The 25,006-nt window shown below is 39.8% G+C and overlaps 3 protein-coding genes across 3 annotated transcripts in view; all 3 read right to left on the minus strand.

The window, feature by feature from the left end:
- LOC124122786 (receptor-type tyrosine-protein phosphatase epsilon-like) overlaps positions 1 to 11,884 on the minus strand; it is a 93,009-nt gene extending 81,125 nt beyond the window's left edge. The window contains exon 1 of the mRNA XM_048400613.1: positions 11,745 to 11,884. Within this exon, the coding sequence (XP_048256570.1) occupies positions 11,745 to 11,796 (52 nt within the window). The 5' untranslated portion in view covers positions 11,797 to 11,884. The remainder of the gene's footprint in view (positions 1 to 11,744) is intronic.
- Positions 11,885 to 13,641: 1,757 nt separating this feature from the next.
- LOC125382152 (receptor-type tyrosine-protein phosphatase gamma-like) lies at positions 13,642 to 19,583 on the minus strand. Its single transcript, XM_048400617.1, has 9 exons — positions 19,554 to 19,583; positions 19,315 to 19,458; positions 18,404 to 18,437; positions 17,452 to 17,516; positions 17,118 to 17,243; positions 16,715 to 16,840; positions 16,449 to 16,591; positions 16,157 to 16,292; positions 13,642 to 15,741 (listed from the first exon to the last, which is right to left on the minus strand). The coding sequence occupies exons 1-9, from the start codon at positions 19,566 to 19,568 to the stop codon at positions 15,670 to 15,672; spliced, it is 861 nt and encodes a 286-aa protein (XP_048256574.1). The 5' UTR covers positions 19,569 to 19,583; the 3' UTR covers positions 13,642 to 15,669.
- A 3,103-nt stretch (positions 19,584 to 22,686) lies between these two features.
- LOC125382008 lies at positions 22,687 to 24,371 on the minus strand. Its single transcript, XM_048399431.1, has 4 exons — positions 24,170 to 24,371; positions 23,756 to 23,873; positions 23,407 to 23,495; positions 22,687 to 23,112 (listed from the first exon to the last, which is right to left on the minus strand). Exons 1-4 carry the CDS (start codon positions 24,369 to 24,371, stop codon positions 22,829 to 22,831), a joined length of 693 nt encoding a protein of 230 aa, XP_048255388.1. The 3' UTR covers positions 22,687 to 22,828.
- Positions 24,372 to 25,006: the final 635 nt, after the last annotated feature.

A 25,006-nucleotide genomic window follows, 5' to 3' on the forward strand; every position in this document is an offset into this window, starting at 1 on the left:
GACATCTGAATCAGTTGTTGAAAGCCGAGAAATATATTAGTAATTTGACACCAGTGTGTATGAGCAAGGCTTACAGTCTCAGTACGATGTCATTAGTTGTGCTGTTGTAGTTACATACGTTTCTGACATGTCGCACCAGTCCATCCTGGATAACAGACTGGCGGACTGCAGCCGGAAGTAGAATCACACTTGTCTTGGTCACAGTTACATCTGTAACCACACTGGTATCCGTATGTACCGTTAGGGCAGCTGCCTGTAACAGAAGTATTCACAGCAAAAAAAATGCGGTTTCCGGTATCCGGATACCTGCCGGATACCACCGGACACTTACCCAAAACGCGTCCGGGTATCCGGTGGCAGATACCTTGCCGGATACCAGATCCGTGGTATCCGGCATGGACACCTCACCGTAAAGTATGCCAACTGGAATCCGGGTATCCGGCACGGATACCTCACCGGATACCTCAATCTGGGTGTCCAAGGATCCGGCATGCATACCAAGGATCCGGCACCGGATACCTCATTCTGAGTTTCCAAAAACATGTCACAATTTGGGGGTGCATTTTGTTCAATTAAGTGTGAAACACCTAAATGTATATTGGAAACTAACCATGAAAATTGAACATTGCTGAAGGTATCCGGAAGGTATCCGGATGCAATTTTTCGAGATGTCTTATTTCTGGTAAATAATGTTAGCCTGGGCATAGCAGATAGCTGTAGTAATATTCTGTGTCATTTTAGTTGTAAATATCCCCTTAAAGTTGAGATCTATGGGGATGTACTTTTGGAGAAGACACTTTTTTCAATTTCATCTATAATTCTTTTTAATGAACAAACATCAGTTCTAATACATGTATGATGATATCCTTAAATTTCATGTTCAGACTTCCAGATTGTTCTAAGTGAAAGTATAAACTCATCGACTGTGTGCTCTCTTGGGCCTTTGGTCCTAGTGAGATGATAATATGATTATTTGTAAAGGTACAAGTACTTGTTACGAGCACACCAGCTTCAAGTTTGAAACACAATATGCCTCACTCTGAGGGTGACATGTACCAGATTTCATCACACTACAGAGAGCTGTTCCTCAGTTACTGTGAAATTTTTTACTGAAAGACATTGAAAGCTAATTTGACCCTCAATATCAGTTGCGACTAATTCAAAAACAATTGTAAATTGGTTCATTCAGTGTAATATTGACAAACATATGACAATGATAAACAACTATATGTATAAGAGTTATTTACACTTCTGCAGGAAAAGGCACATTAGAGAACAAGAGTCATCAGAAAGATGACATATCCCCCCGGCAGCTGTCTGTAAAGTAACCACTAGTAAATGTGCAATTCTGTATGTAATGAGTCAACAGTTTAAAGTTCTTTAAGAAGCATACATTGTTTACCCACAAAAAATCCATCATGGTCGCATCCATATGAATGCAAAGTTTCGATCAAATACACTGAATGGTTTTCGAATTCTGCCCCAGAAACGAACCTCATCCCCAATTGAGTCTATGTCCAACTTCAACCCATAAAAAAGTTAAAAAAATAAAAATTAGAAAAATCCAAAAATATCAAAAGGCACCACTTCAGTATATGCCTGATAGCTTTGCCAAGTTTCGATCAAATACACTGAATGGTTTTCGAATTCTGCCCCGGAAACGAACCCCATCCCCAATTGAGCCTATGTCCAACTTCATTCCATAAACATTTTAAAAAATAAAAATTATAAAAATCCCAAAATATCAAAAGGCACCACTTCAGTATGTGCCTGGTAGATTTGCCAAATTTCAATCAAATACACTGAATGGTTTGGGAATCCTGCCCCGGAAAAGGAAATGATAACGGACCGTCAGACGGACTGCCGGGGGATAAAATGTAAGTGTATGACCTTTTGCCAACTTCTATCCCTGCCCTAAGGAACAGTTTGGTCATTAACAATTTTTTGTCTAGCTATGACATTGACCTTTGACATAGCAGATCAATGTGTTATTCCAAAGATGTCCAAGCAATGCATGGTTTCATACGATAACTGTGGCTATCAAACTGAGGCAAAATATTGGAAAATCCCCATTTACACAGCTGGCTAAAGAAACATAAACAACAAACAAATTATCAATTTCTTTTATTTATATGCCTATATCACACATTGAACAGTGTTAACATGATGGTTCCTGATGCAGTATGCAATTTCCTCCTTTTCTTCAATACTCATAACAGAGCGGGATAACTGTTTGCTTGAAAGCATCAGCAGACCATGCTCACCAGTTCAGAGTTACTTGCCCTCAAACCTCCTTTTCCTTCTATATTGCCATGGAAAAACAGGAACCAGGATGAGGGGAGGCCAGATCGGCTCTATCCCTGTTGCATTGTGTTAGTAGAATTGTGAACATTCTATTTGGTGTTTGGGTCCACATTTATAGACAAGTAGTCGCAAACATCATTCCTTTCAAGTGATTACCACATGGCCAAAGACAATAATTTCTTCAACGTCCTTGAAGGGTCCCACTCCGAATTGGCATTGGTTGGTCTTCTCACATTAGCCAGACCAGCCTTTGTAAGTTTGTCCCAGTGTCAATTGGGATATAACTTCTTGGTAGGACCCCATTGAAATAACAGGACTCTCCTCATCGCTGTCTACCAATCACTTCGGATATCTGGAAGGGGCCTCCCAGACTGTCAACCTGTCATCCGGGTATCTCAAGCTGGACTTCAGTTTCTGCAAAATTATGTATAAAGATTGTAGCAATAGAAAAGAATTGTTGCAACATGTACTTACAGATAAAAGGCAGCAAATTCACTTAATTTATCATCTTTGAGTTTTGTTATATACCAAACATTTGAGATATATATTGTTCCATGCTGATGAGTTGAAACAATCATTAACTGACATCTCTTAAAAATGTTCCTAACCTATGCTTGCCATACAAGCCAAAGTAATAGATGAGGTAGCAAGTGGGCTCATTGATCGCTCGTAATCGTCTCCAATAACATGGGATGTTGTCATCATCGGTGTGTCTGGATCGAGCTCATAACATTAATCACTGGTTTGTCTAGTTGAGATTTGAGATTTGATTATTAATAATCCTTGTCATTTAGCTGAACTATTGCTGGATGTGGTGTTAAATGAGTGAATTGGGTTTAACGCCTCTTTGAACAATATTCCAGTTATATCATGGCATGTAAGCTTGATTTTGGAAGAAAGCCCGAAGTGATGCAGGTCTTACATGTTTACCACTTTGATGAAACCCACAAACAAGTGTATGATGCTACCCTCGATTCAAACCCACGACCATCGGTTTCTGTCAAGCCTAAGAGATGCAACTATGCACAGCAAGTTGTGGTGCCTTTGATAATTAGGGCATCCATGCCAACAGGTGATAAAGAACAAGCAAACTGAAGAAATATTTGCAGAATAGCTACATGAACATGATGAAATAAACAGAATAACTTCAAATATTTACCACTCACTGATACTCTTCTCTTGTTCCTCATTGCTTCCCTTTTTCCATTGATGCTGTGCAGATGACTGACTCATTCATTCATCCAGACATTCTGCAAACATAAGTAGCATTCACATTACATAAATATCCAAACTGTACATGCTGTACATTGAATTCAATTGAAAAGGCCCCAGTTGAGTTTCCAACTTAGAACTGTCCTTATTAAAATATTTCATCCCAAACATTCAGAGATAAAACATAACCCCATATTTAACAACTGTCAAACAGTTATTTGACAACAAAGCCAGGGTCATTCAACAAAGACTTTACATAGGGAATCACTTGTTGCAAAAAAGATCCTCGTCAAGGTCAGAGTCATTCCATGAAATATTGAATTATTAAGTTATGAAGCTTATACAAAACAAGGACATAACAGTGTAATTATGTTAAGCGTAAAAAAAATAAAGTCTTTGGTGGCCATTATTGTAAATTATAGTATGTATTAGCATCCCACGAAAGTTTAGAGTTCATAATCGTTCCTAGATCTTTGTACTTTTCTTCACTATCTATAAAAAGCGGATCTAATTTGGATCATCTTGTTTTGACCACAAATCCATTACGCCCCTTATGCAAATCCTTGTCGTCATAACAAACAGTTGACCATAATACTAAAAAAAGGACCCTTGGCGTTTACGGTAAAGTATGTAGAGCAGGAAAACATCTAAATCAATCCGTTCCATAAGATCTCTGCACAGAAATCATAAGGTCACGAAGCCCTGCTACGTACCTGGCATCCGCATTTGCTGCCAATCGCCTTTCCAAATACTGTTGACTTTCGCGTTGTGGATGGCTCAGAGGAACTTCGGCCGGCATTTCCGTGGTGGAGGTGAATGAGAACAATGTATCGATACACGAGGTAAGCTTATCGTAATCAAGCATAACAGCGTATATCGATACACGAGGTTTGTTTACATCCATGTTCTAAAATGGCGCCCTGGACCGTAGGGGAATATGGGTAAAATGGCTTGTTCCGGGTTAACACTAAGCTGGGCCCCCGTCTCTAATATCACAATATTGTTCGGCGCAAGTTGACGACGCGCATAGAGAGCCGGGAACCAGGTTAATACGACATAAGCTGGTTCCCGGCTCTCTATGCGCGTCGTCAACTTGCGCCAAGTTATATCAGAGACGAGGCCAAGGTTATACACTGAACACGATCGGCAATTTCGTCAAAATTGGACAAATATTGAGATTGCAGCTGAGGTCATGCTGGCAGCTGAAGTGACACATTAAGGTAAGGAATATGTTAATATTACAATGATCACGTATTAAAGTAATTTACCACATGTAAGCCTGTCGCCAACATGTAAGTAAATGTATAATTATATTTTGATATAACAAGTAGCCTGTCTTTCATATGTAAGTATTTGCTTATGTATATAATGTAGAAATATGTTTACTTTAACTGGATAATTTGTATGCTAATGTTACTCACTGTCTTATTTCATATACTCCCTTTACTCTGTGAGATGATTAATAATAGCCTCAACATATTTTTCCAGATGTGAAGAATCAAGAACAGTTTTAATGACAGGGAAGTTTTGCATCAGAGATCATCGTGAAGTGGAAGATAAGACATTTTAAGGGTATGAACATTTTCACTTGAACTAGTTGAACAATAACCATGATGACAACTTTATCCTGGGGGAATTTTTGGTGGTGGGGTAGCCTAGTGGTTTAAGCGTTCACTCTTCGTGCTGAAGACCGATGCAGGTTTGATTCCTGCCACATAGCTGCGATATTGCTGAGTGTGGCGTTAAACATCAAACAAAGCTAACAAAGCTAAATGGAAATGCTAAAACATCTCCCAATATTAACCATGCTGTTACAGAATCTGTTCACTTGTTTTTGTATGTAAAATATTTTTGAACGATTACATCCATCTAATGATTGTTTGTATGTGTGATATGCCAGTAGACGTATATATGTACAAGCATGTGCATACGCATATACAAATTATGTATGTTTGGCTGGGTACCAGTATATGAATGAGTTGTTTTGTGCGACTTGTATATTAGCATCATCATAGTTTCAACAGACAGTTTATGTATATCAAATGTTAAATGTCTTTGTAGGGAGAATTGTCATTATTTTATTACTTATGAGTAGAACTTTTGAAGTATCTGGCATGATACATTTCCTTGGTCCACAGAAACATGTTACCAGTAAACTGACTTGATAAGTAGCATAGCAGTCAGTGTAGTTGGAAACTAACTAAGCCGTCACTACTCAATTAAGTAATTAACAGATAATTGCAAGTGATAATACCTACCTGACACTAATTGCCCTGTTAATCCCTAATCCACCACGAGTTGACATTGAGTTCATCTTGCTAATGAGCTGTTGTGAGCGTAACGAGATGATAAACATCAAAGTTGGGGCAGGCTTTGATAAAGTGTTCTGTGGAAGAGATTATGTCACTTGTTTAATGTTTATTTAGGATTAGCTACATCCCTTGATGCTACCAAGACCATACTTGAGGTTATCAGACAGTTTGTCTGGATACAACCTGATGTCTCAGTTGTATTTATTGGATTCTGCCTTTTTGCAAACTATGTGTGTGACAAGGACTTTGACCACTCTGTGCAGATGCATAACAATGCATAATGAACTTGGGGTATGATTCAATTATGTCACACAAGTCAAAGATGGGTTCCACTGTATTTAGAAACAGACGATAGATGCAATACTGTGTAACTTTATAACAATCAAATGAGTATTCAAATAGGAATACACATATATTTACAATTACCCTTGAAAAGTTCCAAAACCAAATAGAACTACTTATATTATGATTACACTTGACCAATATATTTGGCAGTTTTTCCCGTTATTGTTAATCTTAATTAACGATAGGATAAATGATAAAAATATGATAATGATTTTACTCATGACTATTCATGGGCCGATACAGCTTTTTTTAAAAGTGGGGGTGCACAATTAAGATCTATTTCTTGTCTTTGGTGGTAATTTATACAGAAATAAAGATTTTTTTCGAAATAAAAAGGGGGGTGCGCACCCCCCCCCCCCCCCCCCCCCCCCCCTCTGTATCCGCCCATACTATTGCCAGCAGCCGAATTAAGGTCCCTTAAATGTAATATACATAGTTTTTAGTCGATTGTTCAGGTGGTTCTTTCAGTTGATTTTTTGTATCAGTGTCTATTTTGGCCTACCAATTAATGGTAGATATTAAATATCAATAATAAGTGAGATAATTATTTTCAGTTGCAACTAAAGCAAGGAACGATTCAAATTAAGCCTGATTCAGCTGCTACATTGAAATGTATTTGCTCCTCTAATCAGTAATTCAATCAGTTGTATAGTGACTTGATATTTGGTGAAAATATCTGTTGTATGAAATCCTTATGTTACTTACTTTTGTTTTGAGATGATATTTGTATTTGGTAGCCTAGTGGGTAATGTGTTCTCCGAAGCACTGGGTTCTGTTCCCCACATGGGTACTGTGTGAAAAGCCCATTTCTGGTGTCCCTGCAGATATATTGCTGGAATATTGCTAAAAGCTGTGCGGAACTATACTAACTTGCACACTCATTATATAGTATTTTGATATCACTTACATGACTTGTGTGGCTGAAAGTTTTGATAGTTATGAATACCGTATTCGACGTAATAAGCGTCCAGGGCGCTCTCAAAATTCCGTGGTTTATGCTGGCAGCCTGAAATGTTTATGTATGACAAATATATTTTTCCAGAATGAAAATCCCCATAATTAAGGGTGCATATCACACACGAGTGTGTATTATACGCAAATAAATAAGTCTTGTATACATTGATCAATTGGAAAGGGTGCTAATTGTTCACTAGCCAATATTTTAGCAAATATTCCAGTTGGCGCTTATTAGAGCGAGGCGCTTATTACGTCAAATACGGTAGTTCTGTTTTTATATATAAGAACCTGTTTTATGCAATTTGCATTGCCTTGTTTACCCTTCCTTATGTTTTGATGTAATGCAAACATTTGAGAAAAATTCAGGTGAGCCTGCCTTATGGCACTACAGGAATTCTTTTCAGAAGATCAATTACAATTTTGTATTTTCTGTAAAATTTACTGTTTGCTATGGCTTTTTTACATTGGTTAACATGGTTTGGTTAACAGTTGCTTGATAAATTGTCATTACCTTACTCATTGAGAAACCAACTTTTTACCCTTTGTCAATATATGTGTGTTTCTTATATTTTTAATAACAAGCTTTTAAAGATGTTATAAATTGTTTCAGGCACCTGGATTTCACAATGACACCAGATCAGACAAGTCATACAAAGGACTCTCCGGATGATGAATAATCCTCCCCAGAACAACTAACAGGTTCACCTCAGAAAGTGATGATTCTGAATGAATAATGCCACATCAGTGTGATTCTGTAGGTTGTTTTATTACGACATTAATCATGTCTAAAGGAATTAATACCACAGCAGTGAGACTATGTTTATGTGGTGTACACTGACGCTGACTATACAAATCTGAATGACGTTTGTGGTTTACTGCACAAACATAATTGACTTTAGATATTCTTCTACCTTGAAATTCTTCTGAGATTTGACTAATTTGTTTATTTAGAAAATGGCATTGAAGCATCTGTTTCAGATTTTGAATGTTCTTGCACCTCTGGTTACTGAACCAATGAAATGTCATAAATCAATAAATATGATTTTTTATCTGAACAATTGTTTTGTTTTGCTTCTTTAAAGAAATATGATATTGATCATTCATAACAAAGGTGCTAACATATATCAAATATACTAATGCCCTGAATGTTTTCCTACAATCCTACAACAGCTCACTGAACGAAGTTTTTAGTTCCATGTCAGTAGAAAAATTACATTGATATTTTTATGTACCAGTACTTTATTAGGTGTTTTCTGTGGATGCCATTAGTCTTATGCACCCATTTGGGTTAATGATATTCTGTTTCAAACTTCAACGAAACTCGTCTGTCAAGATGTAACAAGTACTGATACAGTTCCAAAATAATCTTTTAATCTCACCAGGAACAAAGGCCCAAGTGAGCACATAGCCAATGACTCTCAATTTTTTGTCAGAGTGAGTATGGTGTTATGCCACTTTACAAAATTCCAACAATATCATGATGGGTGGCACCAAGCAATGTACCGATGTGGTGAATCGAACGCTTCAACCACTAGGCTAGAACAAACTGGGAATATGAAGATGAAATGTAAGGATACCATCATACCAGGACTGAATGCTTTTCATTTAATACACTTAACATCTAAAATGAAATATATATGAACTTAAAAAATGTTTTCAACAAAAGTACATGCCCAACTTTAAGGGGATATTTACAACTAAAATAACACAGAATATTACTACAGCTATCTGCTATGCCCAGGCTAACATTATTTACCAGAAATAAGACATCTCGAAAAATTGCATCCGGATACCTGCCGGATTCCTGCCGGATACCTTCAGCAATGTTCAATTTTCATGGTTAGTTTCCAATATATTTTTAGGTGTTTCACACTTAATTGAACAAAATGCACCCCCCAAATTGTGACATGTTTTTGGAAACTCAGAATGAGGTATCCGATGCCGGATCCCTGGACACCCAGATTGAGGTATCCGGTGAGGTATCCGGTGCCGGATACCCGGATTCCAGTTGGCATACTTTCCGGTGTGGTGTCCATGCCGGATACCACGGATCTGGTATTCGGCAAGGTATCTGCCACCGGATACCCGGACGCGTTTTGGGTAAGTGTCCGGTGGTATCCGGCAGGTATCCGGATACCGGAAACTGCATTTTTTTTGCTGTGATTATATCAGATAAAGAGAGTAACAATAGAAACATTTGTATAATCAGGACAGCTGCCTGTAACAGAATTATATCAGAGATAGACAGTGACTCTGGTAGGTGTATGTACCATCAGGACAGCTGCCTGTAACATAAGTATTATATCAGAGATAGACAGTGACACTGGTAGCCGTATGCACCATCAGGACAGCTACCTGTAACAGAATCATATCAGAGATAGACATTGACACCGGCAGCCGTATGTACCATCAGGACAGCTGTCTGTAACAGAAGTATTGTATCAGAGATAGACAGAGACACTGGTAGCCGTATGTACCATCAGGACAGCTGCCTGTAACATAAGTATTATATCAGAGATAGCCAGTGACACTGGTAGCCATATGTACCATCAGGACAGCTACCTGTAACAGAAGTATTATATCAGAGATAGACAGCATCACTGGTTGCTGTATGTACCATCAGGACAACTGTCTGTAACAGAAGTATTATATCAGAGATAAACAGCAACACTGGTAGCTGTAGGTACCATCAGGACAGCTGTCTGTAACAGAAGTATTATATCAGAGATAGACAGTGACAATGGTAGCCATATGTGCTGTCAGGACAGCTACCTGTAACAGATGTATTATATCAGAGATAGACAGTGACACTGGTAGTTGTATGTACCACCAAGACAGCTGCCTGTAACCTACATATTATATCAGAGATAGATAGTGGCACTGGTAGCAGTATGTACCAACAGGACATCTACCTGTGACAGACGTATTATATCAGAGAGACAGTGACACTGGTAGCCGTATGTACCGTTAGTACAGCTGTCTGTAACTGAAGTATTGTATCAGAGATAGACAGTGACACTGTTAGCTGTATGTACTATCAGGACAGCTGCCTGTAACATAAGTATCATATCAGAGATAGACAGTGACACCGGCAGCCGTATGTACCATCAGAACAGCTGCCTGTAACAGAAGTATTGTATCAGAGGTAGACAGTGACACTGGTAGCCGTATGTACCACCAGGACAGCTGTCTGTAACAGAAGTATTATATCAGAGATAGACAATGACACTGATAGCTGTATGTACCATCAGGACAGCTACCTGTAACAAAAGTATTATGTAAGAGATAGAGAGTGACACTGGTAGCTGTATGTACCATCAGGACAGCTCCTGTTGAAGAGTGTATAAGTATTAACAACCTAAAATGAAACTTTGGTACTGTGATACATACAGTTCTGGGGGTAGACGGGCCGTGTTGTGAGCACATATAGTAAGAACTGTCGGTAGAGGATATACTCATCATCACAAATAACGTACTATTTTCCATAGGAACAAGTGCTGTGCAAAGACTGTATATCAACTAGATAAGTCGAGGTGCGTCCTGTTAAAGAGTGTATAAGTATTAACAACCTTTGGCTTGACTCTAAAAACCTGCATACAAGTCCATTCCTCTGTTGATTCGAAAGCTATCTATAAACATCCGTACGAAGAGACACATATTGTAGGGACCAGCAAATGTACCACCGAATCCGTCTCGGAGATCAAACATAATCTTTAATACAATCAAGGAAGGACTTTCTTCATATTCACCGAAGGTATTTGAGACAAGTCTATATAGATTTAATGCCGGTGGATTCACACAAAAAAACTAAAAACAACATTGCTGAAATTTGCCATCTCAGAAACAATCCTTGGTGACGTGGTAACCATAGATACATTTACATATCTATCCAGAGACGTTCAGGACAATTTGTCAAAAAACAACAAATGATATTAGAAGTTTACTGAGAAAACAATATTTGAAATGTTGGACTTCCTCATTGATAAGATCTACGTAACATTTTGGGGTAAGATATTTATGGGCATCAAGTATGCTCCCCTTCTTGCTTCTCTGTCTTTTTATGCATCTGAATCGGATTTTCTTGTCGGATTATCAAAAATCTACATTTATGGAAATTCGGCCAAGAAGGTACATCGATTATCTGATATCCTTAAATAACGGTCATGTGGCCACTTATTTACCTGCTAGAACCACAAATAAAGGAGACCAGTTAGACCGCCTCGTCTTGTTCCTATTTAGAAATGCGCATAAAGATTCAGAGTGACATAAAGCTGTTCAAAAGAGGGATGATTTCAACGCTTCAATAGTCAATAGTCTGTCCTTCCATTCGTTCATTCATTCGGTCATTCGCTGTGTGAGTGAATGAGTGTCACAAGGCAGCTATATCTGAGCAATACCGTAGACTTAAAGTTTTAAAATGTAGTCGACGCTTAGGACAGGCTCATTTGGTGACTGGGATCCAAATGTACCCTATTTCTCGAAACGTGAACCCTTACACACAACAAAATGATACATCACACATTCAACGAGCATGCAACAGAAGTCAAGACTACAAGATTCTATCACAGGACAGTAGGTTGTTTAGCTGATGACTATGACATAAGTACCACCTACCTGATGACTGCCAGAGAAGCGTGAGAAATACAGCCACAACGCGAGACTCCATAGTGTTACAGTCCTACCAGGAAGACAGTCCTACCAGGAAGTGAGTTACTACAGTGCGTCAACTACTCTACTGGATCACACTGCCATACTGTCGTAGGCAATACCTATGACCCTCATTGCGTTACCGCACAGCATTGTGTTATTGAGATGCTATATGTTAACAACAGGTGCGCTCCCTGACGAGCGACACACACAATGTACTGTGTTGTCACCTCGGCCCGAGCTATACAAACCAGCAACATGTCAACTGGATGTTATATGTATGTGTACACTCGTCTGCCCTTGTGTTGATCAGTCAATAATTCTCAATGTTATCATGTTTAAATAACAGTTAATCTTCATCGACGTAAATGCGGGGCTGTGAATTTGGATTGAGACTTTGTATTTGTTCAGCTGTATCAGCAAAACCAAATATGTTTTAATAAAAACTATGAGTGTAAATGTTATTTTACAGAAAATAGCTTGCAACAATGTATTTTTTAACAGTCAGAAGCACACATATTTTTTTCAAGAATTTGCTGGACAATCTAAAAGTTTCGATAAAATCCCAGCATCTCAATCCCAACGCCCTGTCAACATTCCTCAGATACGCAACTACCGATATCACAAGTTGTGTAAACTAACTTTGCATGTGACGTAGCGAGTCTGTCTGTGTGTCCCTCTCGCCGATGAGGCAAGCGCACATGGCTGTGTATTGTCATGCTGAATGGTGTGGATTAAATGTTATAGAAGCCAGAAGGATTTTGAGTTATCATGGTAGCAGAGCGTGGTTACGAGAGACTGTGAGCAGAGAAGCTTGAAGAATTACAGCGACAGCGTGAGTAAACAAACTAAAGAAAATGGCGTCGGGCAATTACAGAGTGCCACCCGTGTTTACGGAATCTAAGCCATACGGGAGGTGGGTTGAAGAAGTCAGAGTGTGGCAGACAGTGACAGACTTGCCTGAAGATAAACAAGGGCCAGCTATAGCGCTATCATTAACGGAGAATGAAGGTGTCATTTCGATACGTGACAAGGTATTCAATGAACTGGGTGTTGGAATGTTGAACAAAAAGGAAGGTGTCAATACACTGATATCTTTTATGGATGATATTTACAAGAAAGATGAACTTTCAGAAGCATGTGATGTGTACACAGAGTATGACAGGTACAAAAGATCAAGAGATCAGTCTATGGACTTATATGTCACTGAATTTGAAAAGTTATACATTAAAACCAAAAAAATTAACATGAGCCTTCCAGAATCAGTGCTTGCTTTCAAGTTACTTGAAAACGCTTGCCTTTAATATAAGGACAGACAATTTGTTCTAACTGGTGTCAACTACGAAAATCATACAACCTTGTTTAAACAAACAGCCATGTCCTTAAAGAAATTCTTTGGCAAGCAAGCGATGCCACCATCTGAGGGTAGTGGTGCTATTCAGATAAAGACAGAACCAACTTATGTCGCAACCAACACAACCAATGTTGAGGAAGAGGAAACTGCCTACTTTTCTCGAAGTAGAAGGGGTAGACGTGGATATGGTTTCTTTGGCAGAGGAAACAACAACCATTCCAGCAGATCACAGGCAAGAAACAATCATGGACGCAGATTCCGAAGTGAACCATATGACAACCAGCGAGTACACATCTCCCCAAGAAGGGAGCCTGTCGCGTGGACCTTGCTCCCAACGAGTGCGTCATCTCCCCAAGGACGGAGCCTGTCGCGTGGACCTTGCTCACAATGAGTGCGTCATCTCCCCAAGAAGGGAGCCTGTCGCGTGGACCTTGCTCCCAACGAGTGCGTCATCTCCCCAAGAAGGGAGCCTGTCGCGTGGACCTTGCTCCAAACGAGTGCGATGACGCACTCATTGTGAGCAAGGTCAGCACGACAGGCTCCCTCCATGGGGAGATGACGCACTCATTGTGAGCAAGGTCCACGCGACAAGCTCCCTTCTTGGGGATATGACGCACTCATTATGAGCAAGTTTCACACGACAGGCTCCCTCCATGGGGAGATGACGCACTCATTGTGAGCAAGGTCCACGCGACAAGCTCCCTTCTTGGGGATATGACGCACTCGTTGGGAGAAAGGTCCACACGACAAGCTCCCTTCATGGGGAGATGACGCACTCATTATGAGCAAGGTCCACGCGACAGGCTCCCTTCTTGGGGATATGACGCACTCGTTGGGAGAAAGGTCCACACGACAAGCTCCCTTCATGGGGAGATGACGCACTCATTGTGAGCAAGGTCCACGCGACAGGCTCCCTTCTTGGGGATATGACGCACTCATTGGGAGCAAGGTCCACACGACAAGCTCCCTTCATGGGGAGATGACAGGACATCAGGGCACTGCACCTGTTTGTCAGTTTCTCAAAGGTGTTGTGTTGAAGCAGCTTCAACTAACGAACAGAAGCCATAAGAAGCGAAGAGAATGTTGGCATACTAAATATCAAGATGAAGACTGGTGAGAGTTTCTGAAATGCTTGAATTAATTGAAGAGAAAGACTTTGCACATACGTGCGTACGTGCCACATGTCATAACTGATGTTTTGTTTTGTTTAATGTTTAACGCCGCGCTCAGCAGTATTCCAGTTATATGACAACGGTCTATAAATAATCGAATCTGGACCAGACAATCCAGTGATCGAATAAGATGTCATGAATCAATCAAGTCAGCGAGCCTCTCCACCCAGTCCCGAACTGATGTTATTCATTATACATTAATAATCATAATATGTACAAAGATATCACAGCAAGAGTGTTCTTTTCGATTGATAGTTGGTCCATTGGAGGCATTTTCAATGTCCACGTTGTTCTAAATTTTTGTTTCACAGACGTTTCACTTCGTATATATGGACAAGAAGCCAAAGAATAAATTTACAAAAATTAAGTAAAATGCAACAAAAATATATCAAATAAAACAATAACAAAAATGCAGTATACAATCAACATCGAAATATAAATATATTCACTGATTTTGTGCTCAACAAGATCACGGATGCAAAATGTTGACTTTGACCATATGGATTTGGCACTGCCACAAAAGTACATGGTCTGTATAAGCTTGATGGTTGTAAAAATACTCTGTGAAAAGGAGCGTCGTAGTTTATAGATACGCAAGTACAGTGGGGTCACTTCAGTGCTGAAATGTTTCTGTCAAATCAAAATCCTTGGCATTTAAATATCAAACCTAACATTACAGTGAGAATATAAGCTGTATCTATGTTCAAATGAAGAATGTTACAAAGTTAAAGATGAGACATGGTATACAGTCATTCAAAATGATAGTAACAACATAACATTGTAATATTCTTAACCAATTTTGCTATTAATAGCGCCTACTTAGTGCATGCTTTTTAAATGTACCTATGAATATAACTCATTTTTCATAACCACTGTTCATTGCATTTGTCATAACATAATCAAAATAATGAGAGTGATATAGGAGATATACCAGATGGACGGTAATGTTTCTTCATGCATTAAAGGTGAACAGAACATTATACGATCACAAAGTTAAGGGCTGTAATGTGTGACATTGCATTTCATTTCATTCTATTTTGTGTTGATGACTTCATTCTCTTTAAAGGAGATGGTTACAAGATGTCCTTATGTGTCGATCCTGACAAGTCAGCTATAATGATGGAAGGGTATATTGTAAAAATATTGTGTCAGGAGAACTGATTTGTTTCATATGCATTCTGTGTCTCCAGATAGGTAGGGACAGGGTCAGTAATATTGATGGACAGATTCAGTGTGGGTACGTGTGTCATACGTTGGTAGTAGAGGTTGTCTCTCATGAGATGTTGGCGTAACATTATATGTCTCCAGATAGGCAGAGACTAATAGCATTGATCGACAGGTTCAGTGTGGACAGTGCGGGTTGCCATCACATGTTGGCGTAAACACTCTGTGTCTCCAGATAGGCAGAGGCCAGGTCATAACACAGGGAGACGTCAGCCTGGAACATAAAGCCACGGTGTCATGCATTCGTAAGTAAACATGTAGGTACATAGTCTTGAGATTATTGTCAGGCCTAATGTGTTCAGTTTAGGTAGTCGTCATTGAAGTGCATATTAGAAGTGCATCTTATGGTCTGTTATATACAAGGATATATTTCGCGTCTTTGGATTTGACATTGCAGTTACCTATATCTTACACACAAATTTGTTGTGAGTTTGGTTCACTGTAGCCTTGGGCAGTATACAGTGACATCGCGGCGTGTGATGTGATGCAGATATGACGTTTACCACTTAAGTGGCGCCCGCAAGCACATGTTTCTGGCGTGCCAAATAGGCGAAATCTTACATAACAAAAATATTACTTCTAAGATATAAGTGATGTTTACTTTGGTTTAGATCTATTCTGATTCCTACCTGCGAGAGATCATTGTCACACAAATGTCCCAACTTTCGGATGTTGTTGTAGATCTCCACCTCGTTGTCGTGCTTCATGCCCTGCACGATGTTACTCAGGATGCAGAACAACGTGGCTGATCGTCGTTCATTTTCACTGATGGAGAAACAGTTCAATAAACATCCTCAATGTGCCTATAACATATTTTTTACCCGGGAGCAAATATAGATAATTAATACTTTAGATTTACATATTTACGCTGCATGTAATTTAGGAAACATTTGATAATGTACATATTTAAATATATTCAACCTGAATATAACTGTTATTGGCTGAGAGTTATTTCCCTCTATTTTGCGGTCAACTTGGTCCAGGAGGTCAAACAGACTGGAATTATCATCTTTCCGGAAGGTCTTCAGGAGATACACATGTACCAGCTGGGAAGAGGCACTGCCCTGCAAACACAAGAGTTTCTTTGTAAAGCATTTGTCAATTTTGGAAACAATATGTTAAAGTAGATCTAGGGGTCTCATGTTCCTTTCTCTTATAAATAAAGTAGAAGCATCTAAACGGCCTACCTCCATCTGTCTGTCGACTTTCCTGAGGATGATGTCAGAGTTGAGGGAGGTCTCAGTAGAACAACCCACGATCACAGTACTCAAGTCCAGGCTGTCTCCTGGAAGTGGCATGAAGCTGTCCAGACGCTGAAATATTGACATTTCCACACACACATATATATGTTCAATTAATTCAAATAACAGTTTCTAAAACGTTCTAGACCGTGCATGTGGTCTAGTGGTAGAGCGTCCACCCAGAGAGCGGAAGGTCCGGGGTTCGATCACCGTCCGAGTTATACCAAAACACGTTAAAAGAAGGTACTTGCTGTTACACTTTCTGGCGCTCGGTATTAAGGGGCTAAAACAAGGACTAGTTGGATCACAGTCAGGACACTGTGTCTGAGTCGGGTATCATTCTACCCACCTGATGTGAGTCTGGCAGGACAAGGACAGTGGAAGACTCCTGTTCCTCTGTGAGTTTCCAAAACAGAGAAGCTGTGGTGACGGAGGGGGCCTCAGTTAACAGGTAGCCATTCGCTGACAGGTGGGACTGAAGAAGACAAATACAAGACTCTGTCCATATGAAGAACAACCATTAACATGTTACATTAAGTAGTGAGTACAAATACAGATAACTCATAAATCAATTCCCTAGAGGTAAGTAAATTGAACATAGTTACCAATTTTGGCAAGCTTATGGAACATATAATGCGCATACTGTACCTATGTGTGGCTAACAGGTGAGTCCCTATACTTACAGGCATCATCACAGCTAGGATGTCTGTCCGTCCGTTCACCCAAACCTGACCTTTGATGCGCCCAGCTATCAAACAGAAAGACATGATTGGACAAAGAGTGTGGTTTTCTAACAATGGATGTTTCCTTAAGAACGACTGATGTGTTGATCAATCAAGTGTATATTTAAATTAAGTATGTTGATGAGTCAGTTAAAGGTTCAGGAGCGGCACAGGTGGCTTGGTCGTCCAAGGGACCGCAATTCGCTTCACAGTGTTACGTCGATTAGACGTGCCAGAAACCTCTTTGTGGATCTTAATGCCTGATTCCCCGATTTGATTTCTTGGATTTCATCGACTTTTATATAAACGTCCAAATATATAACGTCAACGCCAGTCCAGTCTCGATTGTTCCGAAAACATATTCCACTAGGCATAAAGGGCAAAATAGCGGTGAAAATTATGTGACACCAGATGTTTGTTGGTTGGTTGGTTTGTTGTTTTACGCCGCACTCAGCAATATTCCACCTATATGACGGCGGTCTGTAACAACTCGAGTCCGGACCAGACAATACAGTGATTGATATCTTGAGCATCGATCCACGCAATTGGGATCGATGACATGCTTCAACCAAGTCAGCGAGCCTGACCCCCCGATCCCGTAAGTCGCCTCTTACGACAAGCATAGTCGCCTTTTTACGGCAAGCATGGGTTGCTGAAGACCTATCCTAACCCGAATCTTCACGGGTGTTCTTGGAAGGATAACCATGGTCTGCATTTGCATTAACAAGACATGCATCACTTCCTGCATCACCGGACTCACTCACTTGGGGCACATGGGCAATATGATTACCCATTTATTTATCACATGACTACTGGAGGGGAATGCTAAAAACCATTCACATACTGCTCCGTTCCAAACCCGGTATCGGTGTTCAGGTACATTGCATTCTCAGCCCAGGGAAAATGTTCTTACCAGATTTAAGTTCTTCGATGCTGACTTTAACTTGCTGTAAAAAAGACAAATGGCACATATGATGTCTTCGATGTACTACATGTATTGCTGGGGTGGATCAATGTCGTGAGTTACAACACTGTATATACTGTGCGACGGCAGATAATTGGAACGAGACCATCTCAGTAGGCAAAACAGAAGTACTGCACTCAGAACGAAACAGAAAGCGGAACAGAAATGTACATATAAGCTAACATTAATTTTGTTTGAGTGAGTGAGTGAGTATGCTTTTACGCCGCTTTTAGCATTATTCCAGCAATATCACGGCGGAGGACACCAGAAATGGGCTTCACACATTGTACCCATGTCGGGAATCGAACCTGGGTCTTCGGCGTGACGAGCCAACGCTTAACCACCAGGCTACCCGACCGCCCCTAATTTTATTTGATATGATTCATAAACCCATAGTTATAATATACTTGGAATCGTACAATGGACTCCGATTTTGGTAGAGACCTCTTATGATTTTGTAAATATTATTGTAACAAGCATATTGTGACACACACACACACACACACACACACACACACACACACACACATGTACACACACACACTCTATCTCTCTCTCACACACTCACACACTCACACAAACACACACACACGCACACGCACGCACACACATACACATCCTGACAATGTTAAAAATATCAACAGCACGTACATATCCGTTTATCGTATTCATTACATCAGATCTTACAACTGGCGTATTACTGAGGCTGACATCTGAAACAAATGTTGTGTCAGCTAATACCCTATTATTTTTTAATGCATTCCTAACTACGATCAGGGTAGAACGTCAAAGATACACATTCTTCATTTAACTCTATATCAGTGTTGGAAGAGAATTAAATAAACACGAGAAGCACGCACCTTCATCATCTGAGACACTGTCGCCGTCCCCATCTTGAACACCTTCTTTGCTCGTCTTTGTGTCCTGAATTCGGGTGAGGTCAAGGTCGTGTCACCCATCATCAGTGCCTCATGTAGAGTCGTGTACACGCATGCGTACTGCTCCTACAATGTAAAACCATCATTGCTTGATGGAAAATGGTGAAATATGGAGATATGAATATGACCGGGCAACATAGATTATGTCGCTTGTCACATACCTTGGTCTGTATCATATTTCTCCGCTGCTGTCGCATTAGATTCACAAACCCGAACACGTCCACCTTCGGGTCAGTCAGGGCCTGGTCCAGCAGGTAGTCCACAGCGATGTACGTCCCTGTCCGACCGACCCCAGCACTGGAGAGGAAAGGACGTGTATTGTGTGAAACGAAAACTGAAGGACCTCTGTAAATATTATACAAATAATGCTGTCATTGAAGTAAACTTCTCTTTAATTCAGGGATAAAAATAAACTGTACTAGACTTATCAGACTTATATTCACGCATAGGCAAGAATCAAATATATATACATGATTACCTTGAGGTAAACATGATTCTACATTAAGTGCTATAGCACACTTGGTGTCATACACAAGCACATACCTGCAGTGCACCATCATAGGCGTATTGTGAGGGCTTGGTGTCTTTCTTATTCTCCAAAGAAACTCCATCAGTGCTGTTTCCTCTGGAGTTCCATGATCTGGCCATTTTGTGTAGTGGAAATGGTGAAACAGCCTACTCTCGCCGGTCTGTAGAATTACATGCAATTTACAACTCTTGACAACATATATGTCGATAACATAACATTGGTTCTTAAGAGTTTGACTAAAATGCGTTTCGCCGATTTCCCCTGTATTTTGCTACGATTGTGATTCACTTAATTTGTTTACCTCTTTCAAAGTCGCTTTGAGTTCCCTGATGACCCAGTGAGCTCTGTGGCTAATGTTGGTGACGGAGATGGTGAAGACATCCACAATGAGGTCAGACGTGTCTGACCAATAGGGGACACACTTCACCTGGACAGTGCAATAATATTAGTGCCATGATATAACATTGGAGTGTCTTACTCTGTACTGTATATCAATAGCTGCTAGTCCTGTGGAACTCATGTGAGATAGTTGAAATACGATGGTTTAGTGATGAGGAGGTTGAAAACGAAGACTCATTGTCTTCTTCATAACGGATGATAGAGATTGTACCACCTCTTCTGAACAGTTTATTTAGCTACCCGTGACAACTGCAGATAATTTCCATCACCACAACTAACTCAATTCCATCTGCTCATACCTTTCCTGTCTCTGTCAGGTTTGTGAGTATGACGATCCTTGTCAAGTTCTTCTCGTAGATCATTCTCCAGAAATCCCCGACAGTTTTCTTGTTTGGTGCTGACGAACACAAACATATGATTCTGATTTGCGATATTGGTATGTTCACTGTTCATATTGATCAATACACGAAAATATAGATACATGTTAGGTCAACACTATAATAATACTGTACAAAACAATTCTGAAGTATTCATATATAATCGGACCTTGTGCTGCAATATAGGCTTGATCCATCGAGTATCCCTGAAATGTGAAAGACATGTCCACTTAGGACTTTGCATATATCTACAAGTTTGTTTGTTTGTTTGTTGTTTCAGCCACACTCAGCAATATTCCACCTATATGACGGCGGTCTCTAAGTAATCGAGTTTGGACCAGACAATACAGTGATTGATATCATGAGCATCCATCCAAGCAATTGGGATCGATGACATGCATCAACCAAGTCAGCAAGCCTGACCACAAGCATAGTCGCCTTTTATGGCAAGCATGGGTTGTTGAAGACCTTTTCTACCCCGAATCTTCACGGGTCTACCTGCAAGTCATGATGTACTGCAGCTGTAGGAAGCATGTTAAGATAATAGATCTCCTATGAGCCTATTAACACACTCCATCATGGCTATATATGGGGGGGGGGGGGGGGGGGGGAAGGGTCCAACCATTGCAACGAAAAAAGCTAGTAAGTAACTTTACACATTGCTGAATGGTATTTCAGCTGTATCGTCGGGTGTCAATTTAATGTGGGAGGAAGACTCGACAAGAAACCAAACAACTTTGGTAAAACCCACGTACATGGACAAATGTTGACAAATCTAGGGACTCGAACATGCCATCGTTAGATTCTGGATGGCCTTGGGGGTGAACAGCACCCTTGCCCCATTCCAATGTTAGGATGACAAACAGTGCCAAAGTTATCAGGAGTTATTTGCCATGTTCTATTATCTTTTGCAAGAACTGCCATAATAACAGTTTTGTTTTATTGCTTAAAAAAATGAGGAGACGGGTTGTTTGTGCATGATATTAATAAACTAGATACCAATTAGAAGAGGTTATTTCTTTTTTAGTTAATGCAGTATAATTCTTAGCGTTATTGGAGACTCCGTGACGAATGCTTGTAGTTTACAGATGGCAGAGGTCACATGGTTCAAACATAAAAACATCTTTCTGCACATGTATCATTCATGTTTACACAAATATGATCTTAAAAATGCCCCATATCTGTGATCCAAACAGACTGCCAAATATGGGTTCTAACATAACGGATGGTGTTAAGGGGCATTAATGTGTAAGCTAGAACACGGCCGTCCTGCATTTTACTAGCAGCACCAGTTATTATCAGAATCTTTTGCAAACCCACGATTGACTGACGGGATCGAGTTGTCAGGATCTCATATTCGTTTAATGCCTGTCATCATATCCCAGTTGTGGAGATCATTCGCTTGACTGTCTCGTCCTCACTTAAGCATTTACAGACCGCCGTCATATACGTTAATATTTCTGGGTGCGGAGGTAAATAAGAAACTAAACGTATGCGATATGTAGTATATTTGAGTAATATTATTTTGGTATTCAAAAATACATTAAACAGTAGGTGGTCAGTTACTATGGACCTTCATATGAAACTACGTGATGAATAATATTTTGGAATCTTACATTGATATAGCTGGCGTTGATGTAGTCGGATGATTGATCCCCTGGATGCTTCTGAAGGACAACTCGGTTGTAGTCATCTGTGGTTGAGAATAAGCAGTGTATCATTCAGTCTGAGAATATACTGACTGACTCTTGGTGATCTCATGCAAACCTTCGTAGCTATATGTTCAGTTAGGACCTCTTTCTATCATTTCAGTAGTCCACAATGCAGTGGTAAGATACTCACATGGATAATACTCTCGGAACCTGTTCTTGCCGTTGTTTTCCTCACGTTTGGAATCTTCATATGGGTGTGTGAACCCGGATATTAACCGCTAGAAAGAATAATAGAATTCCCATATTCAGTTTCTTAAAAACAAACTTATCCTGAAAATCAACTTTATGCCATGGGCTTTCATTCCATGTTCGTGCATAATTAAACGATACAAAGCGTCTCTCAAAAAGACATGTGACATCCTTAGAGACACATTCATTCACTCTCTTTATCAATGACATTCATAGTGATTCTCTCAGTGTTACGCTGTTGTGTTGTGACATGCAACCTGATAGCCAGACTTGATGTTGATACCATGAGTTCGTGGGTATTGGAAGATAAAATGAGGCTCTACCTTGAATTCCTGTTCGAATCCTCCTTCAGTAGCCTGCAGTTCTCTGATTCCGTCCCCTAGTTTGTCCACAGCCACTTCCGTCACTATAACTGGAGCCTTGATGTTGTAGTAAGAGTTTCTGTCAGCCTCCTCCTCCATCTCCTCCATCTCCTCCATCTCCTCCCCCTTGTCTCTGTTTACTCCCTGGGATGCTGCAGAACAACATGCGTTCCCTTTAGGGCTGAACAAGTCTATCTTTGTTTACAGGCTTTCTTGTTTTAATTATCTAGGAGCAAGATCGTTACCTGTCTTAAGGAGAACCGGAGACTACGTTCAGAAGACTACTTCATGATACCCTCACCTATTCACGAACACCTGGTATCATCACTGTTTCATGGTGATATCATAAACACGTGCTTATGATGTAGACGGAATCATACAATGGAATCAGGTTTATAGCAGAGATTCCTTATGATTCTGAAAAGGGTTGTGTCACTTCTATTTACTTTGCACCTGGTGTCTGTCTGGTTCCATAGCTGATATGTCTTCGTAGATGGAGTGCTCCTTGTTGATATTGCTGGCATTGTTTTTTCTCCTTAATGTAAACATAAGAAGCATCAGAATGTGTTTACACAGATTTGATGACAATATGCTTTATACATCTGACATAGATCATTCAGTAACTGGATTCCTGAATTATTTGTATAAACTATGTTATTATCTATTGATATTATATCTAAGAATAAGGTGAGTGGAACAGTTATACGTATGATACAATAAACATGATATTCTCACTTGAAGAGGGAAAAGGCCAAGCACATATGTATGTGTCCATTTTCATAAAAGCGCACCTACCTGTAAAACATAACACCTATCACAGCAAGTACAACCACGACCACTGCTAACACGCCACCAACGATACCACCAATCGTAGCTCCGTTTGAGTCGTTGGATTGAGGAGTTGAAACAGTCGCTGGAATAATAATGACCCTGAGTGGGTCAGTAAGTTCAGTTATATCTTGGCAGTGTCAGATTATTGTGGAAGGAAAAATATAACCTTAATGCTGATGTGACAATTTGTTGATTGAAATTAGATGAATATAGTGCATGAATGCATGTTGAATATGATTATTGATTATTGATTAAAGTTTATTAATTACTTATTAATTCAGTTCTGAAATAGTACGTGTGTAATTTCAAACTTGTTAATTAACATTATTGGAATATATATAAAAATGAACGTTTCAGTAACACCATCAACAAATGCACCAAGTGTCACATCACATACTTCGTGTGCAATGTCCACCTTTAACATCTTGACATCACATACCACTCTGAGTACAATCATCTCCTGTCCATCCTGACTGGCACCCATCACTACACAAGCCTGTGTCTCGGGGACAGGTGCCCGACCCTCCGTCACACATCCGGGCACTGCAGTTGCCTTTACATCCGGCACCATACTCCACATCTTGGACACAGCCTATTGGTATATTTAATCAACAGATATTAATAACGAGTCAAATTCACCAAATGCACAGAAGAAGGCAAAAACAATAAGTTGAATTGTATAAACCAAAGGGAAAATACAAGTCATTATTTTCGCTGTAAGATCATTGTTGACTGAACCATCTGGGGTAGATATTCAATTTAAAAACACGGACTGTTTTAATGTTGTTTTATCAAGGTTACAAAACGTTTTATGGTAGACATATGGAGGATATTTCAAAATTTGACGCATCAGTGTCAAAACTGATGTCCGATGCAATTCCCTATTTGAGTTGTACCATATGTTCCCGTGTTGTTGTTTTTACGGTGAACAAATGACTTTTCTTTGATTGTCTGCTGTGACGGGTGCCACTGCTGGGGCAAGATACGCTCACCTTTTCGCGAACATCTGGTATCATCCCTTTTGATGTTGATTCATAAACATATTTTCATGATCTAGTTGGTATTATACAATCGACTCTGCTGTTACAAGAGATTTCTTCTGAATGTTGACAGGATTTTGTTGCTTTTATTTAGACTGTTTCGTCTGTGATATCACGTAAGCTGTATGTCTGAATATACATTTTGCACTTTTTTATTTTATTTAAGAAGTTACCA

The sequence above is a fragment of the Haliotis rufescens genome, unplaced genomic scaffold, assembly GCF_023055435.1.
Source record: "Haliotis rufescens isolate VD_foot unplaced genomic scaffold, xgHalRufe1.0.p SCAF_2, whole genome shotgun sequence".
Lineage (NCBI taxonomy): Eukaryota > Metazoa > Mollusca > Gastropoda > Lepetellida > Haliotidae > Haliotis > Haliotis rufescens.